Source organism: Zonotrichia albicollis, chromosome 4 (assembly GCF_047830755.1).
Source record: "Zonotrichia albicollis isolate bZonAlb1 chromosome 4, bZonAlb1.hap1, whole genome shotgun sequence".
NCBI classification, from domain to species: Eukaryota; Metazoa; Chordata; class Aves; order Passeriformes; family Passerellidae; genus Zonotrichia; species Zonotrichia albicollis.
The window spans coordinates 61296139-61316857 of record NC_133822.1 but is presented as its reverse complement, the minus strand read 5'-3'; the positions used below and the strand labels follow the sequence as shown (position 1 = coordinate 61316857).

The 20719-nt window shown below is 41.7% G+C and overlaps 1 protein-coding gene across 3 annotated transcripts in view; it reads left to right on the top strand.

The window, feature by feature from the left end:
- The first annotated feature begins 868 nt into the window (after positions 1-868).
- TSPAN12 (tetraspanin 12) overlaps positions 869-20719 on the top strand; it is a 41141-nt gene continuing 21290 nt past the window's right edge. Inside the window, exons 1-4 of one of the 3 annotated variants that reach the window (XM_005481960.3) lie at positions 869-1027; positions 1403-1539; positions 12872-12954; positions 13584-13719. In XM_005481960.3, the coding sequence (XP_005482017.1) occupies positions 1474-1539; positions 12872-12954; positions 13584-13719 (285 nt within the window). In that variant the 5' untranslated portion in view covers positions 869-1027; positions 1403-1473. Of the gene's footprint in view, positions 1052-1402; positions 1540-12871; positions 12955-13583; positions 13720-20719 lie in introns of all 3 variants that reach the window. The other 2 variants (XM_026790332.2, XM_005481959.3) reach the window with 2 other exon arrangements.

Here is a 20719-nt window from a genome sequence, read left to right as displayed (position 1 = left end):
GGGAAAAGATTCATTACTGTGAAGGTGATGAAGCACTGGAACAGGTTGCCCAGAGAAGCTGTGGATGTCCCATCCCTGGAGGTGTTCAAGGCTGCTCTGAGTAACCTGGTGAAAGGTGTTGGCTGCAGAGGAGCAGAACGCCTTTTGGAGGGTGTTGGAACTAGATGAGCTGCAAGGTTAAGAGAGGCTGGAACTAGATAAGCTTTAAGGTCCCGACCCATCCTGAGATTCTACAGAATTCCTATCCTCATCACCAGATGCGCACAGACACTAATGGATTTCAGAAGGATGACTTTTTTCAGCTCAGTTGTGTCATTTCTAAGTTCCACATACATTACGGGGCGAGTCAATGACCGTTTTTCCTAAATAACTACAGATTTTGACCATTTCTAGAATAATATCTCTCCAATACGATTGCTTTTCTAGATTTGCTGTTTAGCAAAGGGAGTGGGTGCTGGGCTGTAAATGACGAGATTTGGCTTTGATGTTGGCAGAGTTTAATTTCCAGCACAGACACTGGAACCTTGTGAAACATTGCAAACGCCTTTCGTGTGGCATGTGCCACCCTGGGCCAACGTGTCACAAGAGAGGAGGCTTCATGTCATTCAACTCCAGTCAGCCCATCGCTTAACATCTCCCCTGAAGGAAAAGCCACCAGCTCCGAAGCCCCGCCACAACGAGGGTGGCACAAGCGTGGGTGCCAGCGGCACACCCCACCGGGGGCACAGCCCTGCCCAGCCCCGCCTAAGGCACAGCCCGCTTGAGGCACAGCCCTGCTCGGCCCCGCCAGGGTCTCTCCGCTCCCGGACGGCGCTGGCGGCGGCGCTAGGACCGGGGGGACGGCGGCGCATGCGCGGGTGCCGCGGGCTGGCGGAGCGCTGCGGGCGGGGGCAGCCGCGGGGCCGGGCCGGGCCGGGCCGGACCTTCGCCGGGACCGGACCTTCCCCCGCGCCCGCCGCAGGGAATGGGCGCCGCGGCTCCGCGCTGCGCTGCCGCGCCCCGGCCCCATGAGTGCTCGCCGGAGCAAGTGAGTGCGGGAGGCGTCCGGGCGGTAAGTGGCCGCTGTCCCACGGCCGCCCTGCCTCCCCCGGGCAGCGCGTCCATCCTGGGCTGAGAGGGAGCTGGCGTCCCCGGGCCGTGCCTCCGCTGCCCTCAGCTCAGCCCCGCTGTGCCCCTGGGATAGCCCGCGGCTTCTCCCTGCCCGCGCATGTATTATTTTTATGAGAACAGCTCGCCCCTCGCTGTCTCCGGGCGGGCGGGAGGGGAGGGGAGGCTGCCGAGGGTCTCCGCGGGGCGCGGCTGGTCCGGGCTCGGCGCGGCTCCGCCGCCTCCACCTGCGCGCTGGTCCCTCTGTAAGGCGGACTCACCCACCCTCTCCCTTTCTCCCCCTCTTCTCCTGCAGGGCGCCGGCGGCCCGGCCTCGGGAGGGAGGATGTGGTGAGAGGATGGGGCTGTGTCCCGTGGGGGCTCGCCATGGCCAGGGAGGACTCGGTGAAGTGCCTGCGCTGCCTGCTCTACGCCCTCAACCTGCTCTTCTGGGTGAGTGCGCCGGGCCGGGCCGGGCCGGGCCGGGCCGGGCAGGTGCCGTCCCGCAGGCGAAGGGCGGGCACGGCCGCGGGCTGGCCGCGCTGGGCCGGAGGTGCCGCCCTGGTGCCCTTGGCCCCATGCCAGGCAGCTCCCGCAGGGGAGTGCATTTTACTGGGCGAAAAAATGCCTTTGGAAACTAGTAGGAAGTAAAATTGAATTAGGGTTTCTCGTGGGAATTGGTGTATCTGTAATATGTAAAGAGGGGAATATTCACGGGTGGCTTCTGGATGGGTGAGTTTCTGAGCATCTTGTGACCCGAGATGAACTCCAAGCTCTCAAAGGTACTTGAATAGTCAGCCCAGAGTCTTTTTTGTGCATTCAGTGGACATATCCTAAGTGGCAGGCAAGGCCTTTTGTTTTGAGGATTTCAGTCAAAGCTGTATTTATAGCAGCGGGGTTTCTCACTCTCAGCACAAGTGGGTGTGATCAACTCTTGTTCCTTAAACTTTTGGAGCTGTGAAGAAACAGTAGGATGGATATTTTCAGAGTCCTCACTCATTTGCAACAATCTCTTTCACTTGAATAGATGAGATTTGTGCACGGTAAGGGATGCAAATGGGATGACAGTGCACATCTGGGGCTCACACTTGTGGCTCACATCAGGGCTGGCTCCTGAGGTGCTCTAGACTTGAATAATGCAGGGATGGGATCAAACCTAGTTTATATCTGATTTTTTTTCTACCTGCATCCAGCTCTGGGATCCCCAACACAGGAAGGACATTGACCTGTTGGTGTGGGTCCTGAGGAGATCATTAGAGGGGGTGGAGCAGCTCTTCTGCGAGGAAAGCCAGAGAGGATTGGGATTTTTCAGCCTGGAAGAAAGAAAGCTTTGAGGTGACCTATTTGTGCCCTTCCAGTACCTGAAGGGAGCCTACAAGGAAGATGGAGAAGGGATGTTTACTAGAGCGTGTAGTGACAGGACAAGGGGGAGTGGCTTCAGACTGAAAGGGAGTAGGTTTACGTTACATATTATCAAGGAAGAAATTCTTACTGTGGTACCAGTGAGTTGCTGAAACAGGTTGTGTAGAGAAATTTTGTCTGCCTCATTCCTGGAAGTGTTCAAGCTTTGAGTAAGCTGTTCTAGTGAATGGTGTCCCTGGCCATGGCAGGGGCTTTGGAATTGTCATGGAGTCCCATGATGACTGAAAACTAAGTGGAAATCAGAATATGAATGAAAGAGAAAACTGTTAAACAGCATGTGGAACAGAATTGTAGTTCTTGTGCAAAAAGGATTGCTTTGTTCAAGCTGAGGTCATGAAGCCTTTGAAGTCCTGAATAAAACTGTGCAGGACACTGTCTGGTAAGGTCTGACTGTCAAGCTCTTAGAAGAGAACATCTGAAGTAAACTTCAAAGTGTGTCCTGTGTGCAGCTGTCCCAGCATGTGTGATGGGACTTCAGCATTTGTCATTGCCAGCTTGGTGAGGATAGATAGTACATATGAGGCTCCTTAAGATGACACAAATGGCTAGTCTGATCATGAATACTGCTGGAAAACTGAAGGTGCAGGTGGTGGCTGCAAAATACTGCTGTCTGCATTATTTGGTTGGGTTTGGTGCCTGTGGAAGCAGAGGAGTGAGAGAACTTTGTCAGTCACTCTGCTGCTATCCTTGTTGATTCTCCATAGTATTGCTTGTAAATGTACACCTGTATGCTCTGTTTGAAAATAAACTTTTTTTACTGAGCCCAGCTGCTGAGCTGTGACGTACCTGTGTGTGCGTGAGAGGGAGGCAGGCAGGAAGTGTTGTTACAATGCTTTCTGTCACTTTTGACCCAAAGTCTGCTGAGCTGTAAATAATCCATAAGCAATCAACTGAAAGGCCAAGGCTCTATTGTAGTGGGTCATCATGTTTTATAATGGACCAGTAAATGTACTGCCTTTTCTGCTCCAGAAAAACATTGGTTTTGTGGAAGTGAGTGGATTGCTACTTCACGACCTGCAACTTGCAGAAAGCCTTTCTTCTTACAAGATGGAAATAAATTCATCATCAGTGCTCTAACTGTTGTTTATTAAGTGACTGATGTTGGTCATAGACCTGATGATACCCTTCTGGAAGCTTTTTCCATGGTCAACTGAAGCATGCATCTGACTGCAGGAAGTCTCTTTCATAGCAGTGGAAGTTGCATTTTCAGGACATCCTCAATCTTCTAATTTTTTTGGCTGTGGTTTTGTTGACAGCGCCCTGGACCAGGAATATCCTTCAGAGTAAATCCTGCAGTTAACTTTTGGATTCATTCTTCTGCAACACTCAGATATATTTATAAATGGGTATCACTTCTTAGCATAATTTGCAAGACTGAGGGATCCAACTTGATTCTATGTTCTGTAACACTATTATTTCCAGTATATTAAATTCTGGACGGCCTAATAAAAGAGAAGACCTCCAAAAAGGCATGATTTGGTGTTTTGTGGTCAAGACTTAGTGCTTAGCTAAGCAGCCTATTTTAGCGGTTCTGGAGGGAGGACGTGTTCCTACTGCTGTTCTTGGGGACAGTGCTAGTCTTTGTTATATCTAGATTGTGTGTGTGTTGGGAATTGGAGAAATTTAGTTTTGATGGCTTTTCAAATATGTTATAGGCAGTTTATGAGACTGCAGGGTTTTTCCTTCTGGTGAGGGCTTTGCTGGGTTGGCAAGCTCCTGATGCTGTCCCAAGCTCAATAGCAGTCCTGGGTGTAACATGAGTATCCTCATTCATTTTGAGCACTTATGACTTGTCCTCACAGAATCCCTCTTTGCCACGCTTTGCAGTGCTGCCGCTGTTCTGTATTTTGCTGTGGTTGTTTTCCTAGTCAAACCACCTTTGCAAGCATTTATACTAGGCAGACCTTCAGTCAGAGAATGTGGTCTGCCTCTAATATAGGCACAGACATATCACAGGAGATACTGGAGTGCAAGTATCCCCTGTGGGTTGTGCTAGAACAGGAACTGGCAAATGGTGCTGAATACAGGGAAAATTCAGCCTCCTGGCTGCTTACAGTAGTAGGAGATTAAGCAAAGCAGTAGTTTTGGGATGTACAGGTTTGTTGTACTTTTCTTTGCAGCTTAGCCATGTATGTTCTTTAAAAAAAGTTATTAATAGTTGAAATAGATGAACTAGATAGTGACAATAATGCAACTAAAAGCAATGCAATAATTTTATCAATTTTTTGGAAGAAAAGTGAAGTATAACATTTCAGGAAGTGCATGAAAAAGTCTGTATAGGCTTTCTGTCTTGAGAAAACTAAAAACTTTTTTTTCCTGTTGAGCATGTGAGGCAGGAGCAGCTGCTGTTGTGTGGCTTGTAATTGAGGATGACTGTATGTAGTGCTGTGGACAAATCAAGGTTGTAAGTTGCAGTTGACTGTGTCACAGGTGGTAAGGATCTCTTAACTGATGATTAATAGTGTCAGTGGATGTTTGAGCCAAGACAGTGATGGTGCCACTTTTCTTTCACCTCATGAGCTTTTTTTTGCCTAGGGATATGCTGTTTCTCTTGAGCAGTGTTTAAGATTTCCTTCAGCAGTACCATTTAATTTCACTTGTGTGCTTGCAGCCAATAAACACTTCTGGCAGGTAGTGAAAATTGTTTGCATCTATCTCGAGCTTGTGTTTGTGAACAAAGTTTAAAAAAAATCACATGAAATGAAAGTGGAGCATGCTTCCAGTTAGTTTTCCATTTGAGTACTTTGCACACTTAAATCTAGTTTTGCCTATGTGTACTAATTGAAAACTCAGAGAAAGTGAATGTGTGTTTGCTAGGAAGTAACTGAGGATGGTTGGAAGCAATGATATTTTATTTCCTGTTTTATCCAACTTCAAATGCATGTGTTGAATCTTGTAATTTTTTGTTTTATTTGTCAAGTCTGTCCTGAAATGAGAAAGAAATCAGTGTATCCTGCCTTCTGTGAAACCAGATTCTGCATAGAGGTTGTTTCTCCTGTACTTTGACTTCCACTCTTGTTAGTGGGATTTGTAGGTACTTGGATTGAAAATTTTTGGGCAGTGTTTTAAGTAGGAAATAATATCCATTGAAATGAACACTGCCTGGCCAGGTACCTGTAGCACAGTAAACTGTGTTTTAGGCTAATATCCTCTGATTTTAGAGACTGCAGTTTAGACATGTGGAATTAAAACCTGCTTTTCTTAGCATTCTTTGTATAAAGAAAATAGCTGTGGCTTCTGTGGGAATATGCTGTCTTTTTAAAGGAATGCTTTCAACAGAGAAAGCTATAAGAGGAGTTTTAAAGGACCAGAACTATTTTTAATTCTGGTATTTGAGAAATCTCTTACTTTTTGGTTTCTTTAGGCTGTAATATTTATACAACATTGTTAACATCACTAGACTATGTCCTAACAAAGTAGAGTTCAGCCATAAGTTAACTTCGTGTCTACCTCTATATACATTTTTATTCCAAGTATCTTTGTAGGTCATGTGGCTCACCCTGAGTGGCATATCAGCTGTGAATTGCTGGATGAGTTTCTGGAAAACTGTCCTGAAATAGAGTGGCTTAATGTGCTAATGGAAATGGAGAAAACAAACCCAGACCCCACCCAAATGTTAGAATTTGCATTAATATGCTTTTTAATTGCCATTCAGAAAGAAATGAACCACAGACACTTTGTTGGTAATACTCACAATTAACTCTGTGGAGATCATTGCCTCAACCTGGAAGATGAATCACAAACCTGTGCTGACAAGATTTGATCCCGTAACTCGGGGGAAGGAAAATTTCAAGCTGTCTGTTTATAGTGGTAGACCACAATCTGGAGCAAGCTGGAAAGGTCCATCTGGCATGTAGGTACTTGTATATTTTTTCTTTCTTTAAATTCACATCTCCTTTTGTAGAAAGTAGCTGTCCAGTTATTCATGAATCTCCAGTACCCTGTGTCCAGTATGCTCCTGTACCCTGATGATTCTCATCTCGAGTCTGTGACAGGCTCTAGACAAGGCTCATAGAATAATAACAATTTTTTAAATATCTTTTAGCTATTTCACAAGGTGTAGGAGACAGTTTAATTTTGTGCATTTTTATAGGACTATGTGATTTAAATAAAAATGCAGGTTCATTTTAATCATCTTTGTGTGTTCATGGGTATTCATGTGTAAAACAGGAAAGTTAGGTATAAACCCACTAACAGCTAACGTGTAGTCCTGTGGATCATAGGAAACACATGCTCTTTTTAAGAGTGTGTGTGTGTGTGTGTGTGTATATGTATATATATGTATGCTGAGTTTAAAAATAATTTGCCTACATCTCTGAGGTTGACTGCTGTCCATGTGTCCATGAATAAAAGCAAACTCTTAAAGAAACAAAGAGTATATTGTATATATGTGAAGGCGCATCATGGTGATGTGTGGATTGCGATACTTGGCTTGTGAGCATTGCTCTGGATTACCTGTGATGAGCAGCACATGCCTGTTCCTCCCCAAAGCAAAAGATGTCTTGACTGTGAGATGATTACTTTTGAGGGAAAAGTGGCACAAGTCATGTCCTAACAAGAAGTGCAGTGCCTGAGTAGTTGCAGAGAGGGTGCTTGAAGAAGTATATGCACTTCTTTATCATTCTTAGTGTACCCTTGTTCTACACAGCCCAGAGGTTGATGTGGGTCTGATACACAGTAGGACTGTACTTCAGCTTTGTTTGCATGCTTGGGCTCTTGTTCTTTCTGCTGTGCTTCCTCTGGGCACCTTGAACAGCCACCTGCTGAAAAGCTGGCTCATGTTCCCCAGGAGGGCGACCTCTCGGTGCTCCAGCCTTACTGCAGAGTGTGTGAGTTCCAGCCGTGCCAAATGTGGAGCAGGTTGCTGGCTCACTGCTGCAGCTGTGCAAGCAAACCCAGATTCAAAGTGCAAATATGAACGTGCTTCAGCTGTTTACTGATGTGGGAGGGGACCAAGGCATAACCTTGTAGGAAGCTTAGCTAATATGAAATGTTGGAATATCTATAGAATCAAAGGTGCTTTTTTAGCAAATAGAGGATTTCCCTTTTTTATGGGCAGTTTTTTCTCTAAACATTTAAGGTTTGCCGGGTAATACAGAAAAACAAGGCCTCTTGTTCCCCCTCCTCCACCCTTATATCCCTCTGTCCCAAAAAAACATAGCTAGCTCTCTGTTTATCCATGGATCTGAGTTATCTGTGTTTGTTCAATGATCTGAATATTGAACCTAATGGTGAAAATCCTGTAAAAGCATTGCAGCATGCTCATGACCTTGTAGTGATGTATCCCCTCTGTCCTTTGGTAAGGGTTAGTTATAGCTCAGACTACCCAAATCAATTTTAACAGGAAGATTTTCACAAGGTTTGTGTTTTGGGTTTGGTTTGTTTGTGGTGGGGTTTTTTGTTGCCTTTTTTTTAAACTAAAATTATAGGACATATTTTGATGAATGTTGCCATATCTTGGAAGTCATTTTCTTGTAGCCAGAAACCTTTTCATGCAAAGCAGGTTGCTCTGTCGTGCTGTTAGTCAGTGTTTCATTATGGATATCAGACATGGCCTGAAGATGTTTACCCCATCTGTTAGAATAAAAATGTTCATGTGTGACTTTTGGTATGGAAGATACTTTTAATCTTTCCTCTGATTTAATATTTAAAATATATTCTGAAATTTGAGCAAAAGTAAAATGAATGTGCTAGAATGCTTAAATGAAAAAAAATTATGTGTGTGTGAACACAGGTGTGGATATAGCAAGATCAATTGGACTTGCTCCCTTAAAGACAGAAGTCCGTGTTCATTTACTATTTGGAAATGCAGATTTATTTTCCAGTTTAGGTATGGCCTCAGAGACACTGGGAGTAGAAATTTCAAAATAATGGCTTAAAAGATATACTTAATGAATTGCAAATGATTTTGTATTTGAATTTTGATGTCTAATTTATGTAAGAGAGTTCTAAAGACAATTTAAACTATGCTTGGAAGTGATTGCTCCTAATAGCTGAAGTCTGTTGTTGGATATTTTAATTCAGTTTTTTGTCTGAGAAAGTTTTAGTAGCTTTACATTAGGAATTAATTTGAAAATTTAATATATTATTGTGTAATATATTATTGTGTGCATATTTCCTCATATACAAAAATAGAATTTATTACCTAAGTTCAATCAGTGTGAAAATATATTTAAAACAGAGCATTCCAGTAGGCATAATTGTGAACTCTTCAGTGTCATGTTGATGGCTATACAACATACTGTGACAGTTCAGAATTAAAACTCATAGTGACTTTTCCAGCCAGCTGCAACAAATAAACATTTTATGCATACTGTCATGTCATACTTACAGCACAGCAGACTGACTGTCATCAGAGAAGCTTGAATGAGAACTTTTTGGGGAAATGATGTTACTGCTAATGTGAGAATTGTCTTAGCACTTTTGTCATAAAGTTGTGTTCTTTCATCTGATTGCTTGATGCAGATTTTAACTGTATTATGTATATGAATCTGTTTTGAAGCAGTGACTGAAGTGGGGACTGCCAGTTTTTTGGGGCCACTGTTTTACCATCTTTCAAATGAACCAACAATAGCTGTAATCAGGACCTTGCTCTTGCCCATGACTTCTTGAAAATCACTTGGCAGTGAATTGCAGTGATGTGCCTGCTGATACATGCTGCTGGGTTTGGATGTATGCCAAGGTTTTTAGGGAGACTGTTTCTGCCTGCTGAGTGCCTGGACTCAGTTGTACTGCTGCTGTTGTTGATGGACTTCTTGTGCTGCTGGCTGAAGGTCTGCGTGTGCTGTAGGTGGTGTGAAGTGGTGGATGCCTGGAGCTTTCTTGATGTCATCTGGCACTTGATGTTTAGTGCTTTTACAGGGCTGCACATCTGCACATTGAGTCAGCAGGAGGCTGTGGAGGCCAGACATGTTTGTTGTGTTCTTGCTGTGATTCCTTTGTGACTATGGAACAGGTCAGCAAGCGGATGGGAGCTAGTACTTGATAATCTTTTGTCACTAAAATAAACACCAGTCATTATGCAGGACAGTCTGGTGTTGCGGAGGCATCTTTCATCCGTCAGGATGTTGCTGCCCTGAGACTCACTTCTGCTGATCAGAGGGGATGCAGCTTTTTCCCCATCATTTCCTTCTGTTAGGGAAGAGGTACCAAGCACTTGCTGGCTTATGTGCTGGGAAATACACATGTTGTATTTCTGAATTGCTATTTTGAGTTACCAGTTTGCTCTTTTACAGGCATCTTTTTTTCAAGAGGAGCCTCTTGAGTATTTGCCTTCACTTTCTGCCCCATGCCTTTCTGCTACCACAGCTGGACACTGTTACTGACATTCATGCCAGAGAATGAAGTGTGTCACAGCACTCTGGCTTTCAGGTCATTCAGAATAATAATTCACTGTGGACTTGCTTGAAAATACAGTGCCCAAAGGTGCCTCACTAGGAATTTGATTGGCAGGAGAGCATTGCACAGGTAATTGTGTGTAACATCTGTTTAGCAGAGAGGTAAGGCAATATGCTTGCACTTCAGAGTCATGCTGACCTAGCTCTTGTGCATTTTAAGAGTAGCAGAAGTTCAGTAACACCTGAAGCAGTTAATGGTGGTGAAAACATGCCAGGCACAGGGTAGCTGAGTAGTTGAGCAGTAGCCTGGCTTTCACAGGCTTTATAGGTGGAATGTTCTTGCATATAATTTGCATCAGCAAGAAACAATAGTAATTGCTAGTTATTCATACTAAGTGAGAATAGCCAGGGAGAATCTAAATGGCTAAAATCTTTCTGAATGATGCAAGAGGCCTTTCATAGAAGAGTTTGTTCTTATGAACTGAAATGGTGTTCATGTAGTTATATTATTGGTGAAGGTTATTGTTCATGTAGTTATATTATTGGTGAAGGTTATTCCTGGGTTGAAGGAAGCAGTCCTTTTCTTCCAATTGCTGTTCTTAGATGAAAAAGGAGTCACATTTTCTGATGTGATTATTGAGCATTTCTATAGAAGTCACAGAGCCTCAGCTTGGTGATGTATCTGCCTAGATTTTCCTTGGATTTTATGTGGGCAAAAATACATGTCTAGGTAGAGAAAACTCAATTTAGGCAGACAGAACAGAAATGAAAATTCTTGTCCTTCCTGATTTGCCTTTGCACACAAGTCCTTCTAGCAGACTGAATGATTCTCTTAGTGACAGAACTCTGCTCAGTACTTTTGGTGTCCAGGAAATCCTTTCTGTCCCCTCTGCCTTTTACCTGCTTGCTCTGTGATCTCCCTGTTGTCTGTGAGTAACCTGCATGCTTCAGTATGCTGCCAGATCTTACCTCTGCTGAAAGAGAGTTTATCCTTCCTCAAAATCCACCCCCTCTCACTGCTGTGTACAATGTGTTGCCGCATGCTGACGGCTGAAACAAAGTGGGTGCAGCCTGAGAGTGCCTAATGGACAGCAAGGAGCAGGCAGTCCACCAGTCTGGTGTGTGAGGAGGAATATTATTTAGAAAGTGATAATTTTTCTAGTACTGCTCTTCTAGCAGGACCATCTGGCTCTTAATGAAAGTTTCTGAGCAGTGGTTTGATGGACTTGCCACTTCTGAACACTGCTGTTGTAAAATGAAGTAACCAAATTGGGTTACATCTTAAATATTTTACCATAAACAGAGTGGATGTGTGAGATAATGCTTTTCTGTGTGTATCAACAGGCCTTTCAGGGAGATGTGGAGGGTTAAAAATGTTTTGTATTGCCTTTGGACAACAAGAAAGTAGGCTGGCTGCTGGTAGTCTGCTTTACCTTTGTAGTGTTTCTGACTGCTCGTGTGGTATGACTGCCTGATGCTTTCTTAGGCAGTGGGTGGGAGGAGTTTATTTAGGAGGAGATTCCAGTAATCTTGTTTTCCTTGTTCCTGCAGCTTCCTGCAAATAAGACAATAGAAAATGTTCTTTACTGTTACTGTTTCACCAGCCAAAACAGATCCCACAGGAGTGACTATAGTAGCCATTAGCGTGCACTAGCTTCCAGGAGTATGCTTGCAGCATGCCAAGCGCCAGCTCCTGCAGGCAGCGCTCACAGCCAGGGCAGTGCCTCTACTTTGTGCATCCGATCTGAAAAGGAGGAAGAAGCTTTGGGATAGCTGCTGGGACTGCTGTGAAATCTTAAAGGCAAAAGTAGTTTGCTGTGGGCATGCTGCAGGCTAGGAGCCAGTATGGACACAGAGTGACTTTTCCTGTTAGGTTTGAACCACTTAACTTGTTCTTCAAAACACCTTCAGGGAAATATGAGGGCATGTGAGAAGCTAGATGTTGAGGACCACAGGGGAGATTAGTACTTTTTACTGGTTTAAGAAACTGTAAGTTTAATGCTGATGTGTCCTGTCATACTCCTATGCAGTTCATGAAAACAGGAGTATTCAGGGAAGTCAGCATGCTTAGGATTCCCTCCCTCAGCAAGACAGTGGTGCTTCTGAGGTCCTGCTCCTCTGTGGCTCAGGCCCAGGTACCCCTGTGACAAGTGAGGGAGGAGTGCCTTGTCCTCTAGCAGTACCTCTGCTGCAGCAGCAGCAGGGCCAGTGCTGTCACAGTGTGGCAGGCCGTGAATGTGTTGTTTGGGTTTGGCTTCTCAAGCAAATCAGAGGGCAGAGCTTCTCCTGATGTGCTGAAGTGTACAGTGGCATCAGGTGACAGAAATCCATGTCTGCTGAGGTGTTGACAATTCTAGGTGGGGAATTCTTGCCCAGTTTTGGGGATTTTCTTGCTGTGGGAGCAGTCCTAGTGAAAGTGTAGTGGCTTTATGCCTTTGAAGTGTCTGACATGTTAGATACCCAAATGCTTTATATGGTTAATAATTGAAATGCAGTTAGTTTTATTTTCATTTTATGGTTCAAGAAACTGAGATGTAGTATTCATGGTGTGACTGTGTCAGAATGAGCAAGAGAATCAGATTCTTCTAAATTTAAAAAAAGATAAATCTCCTCTCTTGAGTGTCAGTGTATCAGGACTGCTGTATCAGCTTTTTCTTCACTAGCTGTGTACCTGGGCATGGCTTCGTGGTTTCCTGCAGACTGATGTGTGTCACTTATAAGCTCTGAGGAGTCGCTGATTTTAGCAGTGTAAGCACTCCCTGTTGTTTCTATGGTTTGTTGTGCAGTGCTGGGAGAGGAGCCAGCAGTAGCATCACTACATGGAAAAGATTATTGTCACTGGCACCCTAATACTTGGGCAACAAACCAATTCTAAGCATGTAGAAGTACAGTTTTGGGGACAGTATGTTGTTCAAATAAATGAATGCATGAAAGATGTTAGTGATGATTGATCCTCTACTGAAATTATGAATGATCATGTAATTTGCATTAAACATGTGATAAATAACTTAATGTTTTCTTTTTAGTTGATGTCCATCAGCATATTAGGGGTTTCTGCTTGGCTGAGAGACTACCTGAATAATGTTCTCACTTTAACTGCAGAAACAAGGTAAAGCTTTAGTTAAACTTCTAATCTGTGTGAGTTACTGATAAGGGTAGATGTTGTTCATTCTGTGTGGTAAGCTTCTTAATTAGGACTTGTAGAATTGAGAATCTTTCAGTTAAGCTGAACATTGATGTACAGGAAGGTGCATTTTTTGCCCCGGTTTCGGGCACCAGTTGAAGTTAGAAAAAGGGGAAGAGTAGGGTATCAATCATGTGCCTTTCTCTTCTGACAGGGATCAATTTTTGGTCTGTTGACAACATGTAATCAGATTATATTACTATTTAGTTTTGAATACTTTATTCAGTCCAGGGATTTAGAATTTCTATTAATTTTATTACAGCAGTGCTTATGAGCCCTGGTGATGAAACAGGGCCTCATTGTGCTGCATACTGTGCAAGTGCAGGGCAGGAAGATTACCTTTGCTCCAGAGAGGTTTTGGACAATGCAGTTTTTGGTACTCAAATGCAGCTTTTGGCTTTAAAACCATGTTGAAGAGTTTTTTGTGAAATGTGTAAGGTGCTGGAAAGAATGCATCTGCTAATCACCATTTTATTCTTAATGGCTGTATTTTTTTCTTTTATATATTTTTTGTGATTGTGCTTGTTTTGATTATTGTTCTGATTGGTTTTTAGGGTGGAGGAGGCTGTCATTTTGACTTACTTTCCTGTGGTCCACCCAGTTATGATTGCAGTCTGCTGTTTCCTCATCATAGTTGGAATGCTGGGATACTGTGGAACAGTGAAAAGAAATCTGTTGCTCCTTGTCTGGGTATGTTTCATAACTTCTGTTTTGTTTGTTTTGTTTCAGGAGTGTTAGAAAGGTTTTAATCCACAGGCACTAGATAAATACTGATTATTTTTTATTACCCTGTTGAGTTACGGTATCGGTGAGGAATTGTAATTGCAAAGCACACAGTGGGAAATAATTTATTGCCTAAACTGCATTATGCTGTAACTGAAAGACAAGTGTCTCAATTGCAAAAATTCACTTCATTTAGTAGAGGAGTTGCTGAAGTGAAAAAACAACTCAAACTCTTCAGTACTAATAATTACAGGGACATGAGTCTGAGTACTCTGAAATAAACCTGTATGCTGCTGTTTTGACTCCTGGCTGAGCAACAGCTACCTAACCTAGACTTTGCATTATTCCACTGCTGACTTGTGTTTGTAAAGTAACAGCACTTGTAGGTGATGAAAGTTAATTCTGAGTGTGTTCAGAAGCTTCTTTTTCTCTTACATGGATGTGGAATTTTGCAGTTGCATTTAGTTGCGAGAAAGTTTAAAAATAAATTCCAAATACCCATCTTCTTCCTTCATTTGGAGAGTATATAACTGAGCTGACAGCAGCTGAAATGTGGTAGTCTCTCCTTCACAAAGCTTTGTGTACAGTTTAACTGTGATGTGGCTTTGACTGTCAAGGGAGCCAAACACCATGTTCTTCATCTGGAAGTCAGTGAATTTGGGGACAATTAAAGAAACAGTCAACCAGAAGATGCCACTCCAACAAAAGCCCATCAAGTTCACACAAATTTTAAAGGTTTAGAGTTAAAATTTTTACTCTGTTGGCAGTCCTGAAATCCAGGAGATCCAAGAGTGCCATGTATCTGTATACTTATTAAAAGTGTCGCTGTAGCTCTTTGCAGAATTGGACTCTGTTTTTTAATGTGAGGATAAGCAGGATTCCAAGCACTCTGTAAGCTGAAGAGAGCAGGAGCAATGAAGTTTATCAGACTTGACTACTGTAATTGCAGTAGGAGAAATCAGGCAGCTAGAACCCTTCAGCTCTTGGAAATATCCAGGTTCCCATACAAGCAGAGTTGGCCTCCTGCTGTTTTTTTACTGCACTGTGTATTGGACTCTCACAGAGTGCATTCAGTTGAATTTTTCTTGTGGATCTGTGCAGGCTTAAGTATGTGACACCTGAACCTCACAGATTTTGTGAGGTTTTGGTGTCACATAAAACACCATAAGAAATTTGCTGAGATTTATGGAACCTTTGCTTTTCTCTAACAGAAATATTCTAACTGCAGAATAAACAGTTGCAAAACTTTACCGTGGTCCTGTATTAAAATATCTTTTTTAAAATTTTATTTGAGAGGGTTGGAGAAAGCTTTATTTGATACTTCCAGCTGAATGTCTGCGACAGAAGTGTTCCTCAGTTGCAAGAGGGCAGTGCTGTTTCTCTTTTGGATATTTTATTCAGCTTGTATGCAGTGTGAAGATTGTTCTTTCAAAACTGTATTGTTGGGGAAAACTCTCATTTAAATCTGAACATGTTAGAGTAACAGAATGGTCATGCATTTTTTATTTCTAGATCTTAATATTGCAAGTCAGTAGAGACAAGTTCTAAGACAATTACTTAGTTATGGGCATGTGTGTAAGAGTAATGGATTAATGTCATTTCATACCATATAATTATTTCTCTAGTAGTCTTTCTTACATATTTTAAAATGGCTTTGTGCTTATTTTTGTTTCATCAAAACTGTGAAAGTATTAAAATATTATAAGCTTAGTAACCTTAGGGGGTTTTGTCAGGGTATAAGATTTCTTTCATAATGTGTTCTTTATTTTATAGTGGTGGTAGTTTTTAATACTAGGTAAATTAATTAAAAGGTAAAAGTAACTATATGATGTTGATCAGTGCCACATAATATCTGGGGAAAGAAAAAGCTATTTTTGGTATAAGCTTTGAAAAAACCACCTTACTACTTCAAGAGATAATGAAGCTAAAACTAGTTTTGACCTTCACTTTATTTACACTGCAAGTGAAAAGAAGAAATAATTTATAGCCTTTAGTACCATCTGGAAATAAATAATTTGAAGTGTGTTTAGGCAGTCAAGTTAAACTAAATCAAAACAAGACATTTCTATCATTTTATGTTGCAATATTTCATTTTCAGGAGCTTGAGATTTGCTCTTGCTAAAAAAACTGATAAGCAAAACTAAATTATATAATCCTAAATATGTCATTGTCTTTGATTGATTGTCAAATGAATGCAGTTATGTTATACCATACAGAAGTATGCCCACATAAGTCAATGCTTCATTCATCAGACTAATCAGAAAACTGATGGATCAACAAAATGAGCTTTTGTTCAGCCAGATGAACTAAAAGAAAAGAACCTTCATGTAAAACATTAACAACCTCTTCAATCATGCTTTTAGTCTTCTTTTTGAAGTACATGAAAGCCATAATGATGGCATGCACAGATAATTGGATACAAGTCTTGACGTTCCTGGCAGCATGCTCATTGCAAGTGCTGATGTTAATTGAAATGGATTTTTGGAAAATGTAATAAAGTGTAAAGACAATAAAATAAATGTAGTGTTCAGTTTTAATACATTTGAATACATAATCATTTTCATTTCGTTCTTCAAATTTTGTCATGGAGTTAAATGCTTGAAACATTTCTGTCTTCACGTGGGGGCATAAGTATAGATCAAACTCATGTTTGCTCTGCTTAATAGTAGGAAAATGTAAAACCTCAGTCTTCTGGGGTGCATGCTCTGGACTTTTTGTAGAACCAGCATTTTAAAGCTATGATCATTTCATTTTAATTACTTCATAAATATGTCCTGAAGGGTAGTTGGTCTGAAGAGTCCATGTGTACCTTGAGTTTCTATATTATTTTGTATGTGATTGACCAACATTCTCATGTAGAAGTAGCTGTGATGCCAGCCTAAAGGGGAAGATCTGAGCTCTTCGAAATTACTGACTTGGATGTATGAAAAGCGCAGGGATGGGAGAGTCCCAATTTTATGGTGGTTGGTACAGTTCTTTCAACAAGATTGCTTCTGGATTTGAAAAAAAATACTTTGCCTCTCTTCTTCTGAGGCTCTGTTTTGGATTGTTTTCAAAGTTTCTTGTGCACATTGCCTAACTGAAAAAACCCAAACCCTAACAAAGCGCATATATTCTTTAAGAGTAGTAACCTAAGGATGTGGGTGGGTTGTTTTTGTTTTGTTTGTTTGTTATTTTAAAATTTTGTTTGGGTTTTGTTGTTGGGGAGAGTTGTTTATTTGGTTGGTCTTGTTGCTGTTGTTTGGGTAGTTTTTTGAATTCTTGTTTTATTAGAATAACAAAAGTAAGCTCTGGTGCTTAGCAAGAAGAGCTTCATAAAAATTTTACTGGAAAATAATTGCTCAGTTTTCATTGCTGATTTTTTAATTGCAATTTCTTGTATTTTTAACCATGACTTTTCTGTAACTGCAGCATTCACATAGCACAGGATTCAAATTTGTGTGTGTTTTCACAAAGGGGAAAACGATTAGAAATATTTGATGGTCAACAGGGCAAATCCTGTTAATGATTTTTATCACATAGTTGACAGAGTAATAAATATTCCTCAGAACTAAACATTGTTAGACCCTGTTGGTGTGTGGTTAAACAGCTTATTAATTCAGTTCTGGTGGAGCCTGGTTATAAATAGGACCCTGGTAGACTAAGCTGTGTAGTGAGTTGAAACACAGCCAGACAAAACTTCATTAAACTTGTGGTTTCTGTAAGTCTATCTAAAGAATGCTGAGATACTATTGACTGTATCACCTCTTGTGGCAAATTCTTCTATGTACACACACCCATTTCAGTCCATGTGGATGCAGAGGTGACAGGGTTGATTAAATTTGGACATCTGCTATTTTGCAAGATACCAATAATTGCTAATGTTTTCTTCCTAGAAGGCATTCTTACACTGTGTGAAATGTTATCTGCTCTACAGTACCACAGCATCAGCTCTTCTGTAGTACTTATGACTACAGTTGGCAGGAATTAATATGAGACTTTAGTGATAACAAATTTTGTTGTCTGTTTTTTTTCCCTTTTTGTGGTAGCATGTGTTTCTGCAGTAACACATAGTATAGGTTATTTGCTCTGTAGTAAGAAAGGATATTCATTCCTATCCATGTGGACTCTTAGCACAGTTACAGCTGCTCCAATACCTTGTACTAACGTTTGGCACTGAAATTGTTATTTACTAACCAGAAGTATTTCTAAATTATTTAGATACCAAGCATTGAAGGGAAGAAACAGCTAACAAACATACTTGGTGTTAACCCATGCAGTTTTGTATTAAGCTGGACAGACTGAGTTGTATTTTGTGGCTTTTATCAACAGCCCATTTACAAATGTGCTGTGAGTGGGAGGAAGACAGAGATTCACAAGACAGGTTGGCCTACCTTGTTTGAAGGACTGGTTTAAATGTGTTTATAGTACTTTAGTTCAGGTTTGACTAGAAGACAGTACTCTGCTAAACCTCAGTTTTAGATAGCCTAACAAAGAGGCTGAATATAAGCTTGCATTCTGAAGAACTGCTTGTTTAATGTTCCACTGGTAAGAGAAAATACACTGAAAGTTCTTCACCAATTTTTATTATACCCCAACATATGAGCAACTTTCTCAAAAAAGAATAGAGTATTTTTTTCTTTCCATATTTCTAACTTTGAATTCAGAGGTAAACCCCTGGAGATGATGCCTGTACTAATTCCTATACATCTTTTTGCCTTGAAATGGACAGAAAGTGTCTTTCCTATTTAGATCAGGATTTTTAAGGTTCAGACAAGTTGTTTGATTTTTGAGACAGATTTTGGTGGTGCCACAGTGTCACCACAGAACTAAGCCATGCTTTGCAGGAAGGTGTGCACTCTCTAGGGCTCCTGTCTCTGTGGAGTGGAGTACATTGGTCCTGGGGTTCAGTGCCAGTCTCTCTGTCTTCCTGTGTAAGCATGGTGCATTTTGTTAACCTTGTCTTCCCTGACATAAACAAATCCTTGCTGTGTATGTCCTTAAAAGACTTTTTCCAAGGCAGGTGCTTTGAAACAGTTCCTGCTTTCCTTGAGTGGGAGAGGGAGCCTGCAGAGGAGACGAGAGCTGCTTGGCCGTGTGGGATATTGGGAGCTGTGTAGCGATGAAGGTGCTGCCTGCAGAGCACAGCAAGCAAGAGCAGCTGTGTGTTTGAGCAGCATGAGGAAGCATGACAGGAATTGAACTGGTAGGGGTGTCCAGGTCTTCTTGCAAGTACTTGACTTAAATCCAAATGTTTGCTGTGATCATGGTGATGATCTGCTGCTTTCATCCAGGCACTGAGCAGCTGCCCTAAATGCTCGGCAGTGTTGCAGAGGCAATGCAGCGCTATTTGGTGCTGTTATCCAGCAGCTCCAAGTAACAAGAACTGTCTGGCCTCTTCAGGGCAGTTCAGGGAAATGAATTTGACTTAGGATAGCAAGGCTGGATAGTGCCATTAGGAGGCCATGAATTTTAATTTTTTCTGTATATTTCTTCAATAGTGAAGAGACCTTTGCTCTTGCTTTAGGAAAGAGGCACAGTGCTGAAGGGTAGATAACTGTTGGCAGTAGTAATTTCATGGTTTCAGTGTTTTCTGCATGACACATGCTGTCTGGTCTCCTGTGCCATGCTTTTTACTGCCTGCCCTTCTTCTAGGCTCACCTTATGGGAAGTGATTACTTTGGTTTTGGGGACTTATACCACGAGTGTTCATTTGACTCCGTGTCACTGTGTTTGCCCTCATGATCCTTTTGGAGCAAGCCTTGTAACTCTTCCTTGTTCCTGTTTTCCCTCATTGCCACCTGTTACACTCTTCATACTGCTTCTTCCCTCCAGGTTCTTGAAAGTCATTGATAGCCAGGGCAGTAGAGGAGAATGAAACAGCATCAAAACTGAAAAAGGCTCTGGAATAATGCTCCAAGGTCAAAAGATGAGGGAAGATAGTAATAAAAGGGTTGGTTAAGTAATGGGTGTGGGTACTACAAAACTATAGAAAAGACAGGGACTGATATGCTTGTAGGTTCAAGGCACTGGGGTTGTTGAAAGGTAGAGAGCTGTGAGTGATACCAGAATGGGAATGAGGGCTGCTGCACTTGACTGAGAAAAGATGGGGAGCTGCTGAGATGATATATGGTCTTGCTGCCATAGTGTGGGGTTTTTCCCCCATCTGTCCTTTCCAGCTCTTGTTTTCTCATTCCTTGTTTGCTCAGGTTTTTTTTCTCTGCTGAAATGAATAGGAAATGGGAGAAGTTCCAAAGAGCAAGGAAGGAGTATATGAATCCACAAAGCCTAGCCAAATCTCTGTGTCTTGTGTGAGGCACAGCCCAGCCTCCCTGGTGGGGTATGCCTTGCTGCTGCTGTTCAGCTGCATTCTTATTGCCACAAACTGAGCATGGGTGGATGTCCTGCCAGGTAAATTCATCTCTTTCTTGTTGAATCATGCCATTTTGTCTATTTAACCACAAAGGCACTTTGCTGTGTGCATGGGGGCTGGTTTTATATCATAAGACAGTTTTATATCCTAAGAGCATTTCTTCACTCAAAATGTTGATTTTTTGAAGTGACTTGGGGCATGCTGAAGGAGAGTCATTGTGTATCAGCACCAAATGGGTCTATTTTACAAGAAAAAGGGTTTTCTTGACTAAGAAAACATTTTTATGGTGTGTAATTTCCTTGGTAGAAAATAAAGAGCAGGTAGACAAATGAAGGAAGCTGTGTCTTGAAAAATCTGTGCAAAATAGGAAACTTTAGGTTTTGATATAAATCTTATGAAGTAGGGGAAGAAAAAGGGGAAAGGGAATATGACAACCCATAAGAAAATAATGATCTAATGTCTGTCTTCGCTGATGTCCTGTTTGGTACTTTAACTAGCAATAACCCTTATTTTGGGAAGTTCACTGACTTGAGGTAATTGAACCCTTAGTAAGTAAATCCTAATAATTGTTTGAAGTGTGTATTTGTTTATTTCCAAAATAATACCAGTTTACAT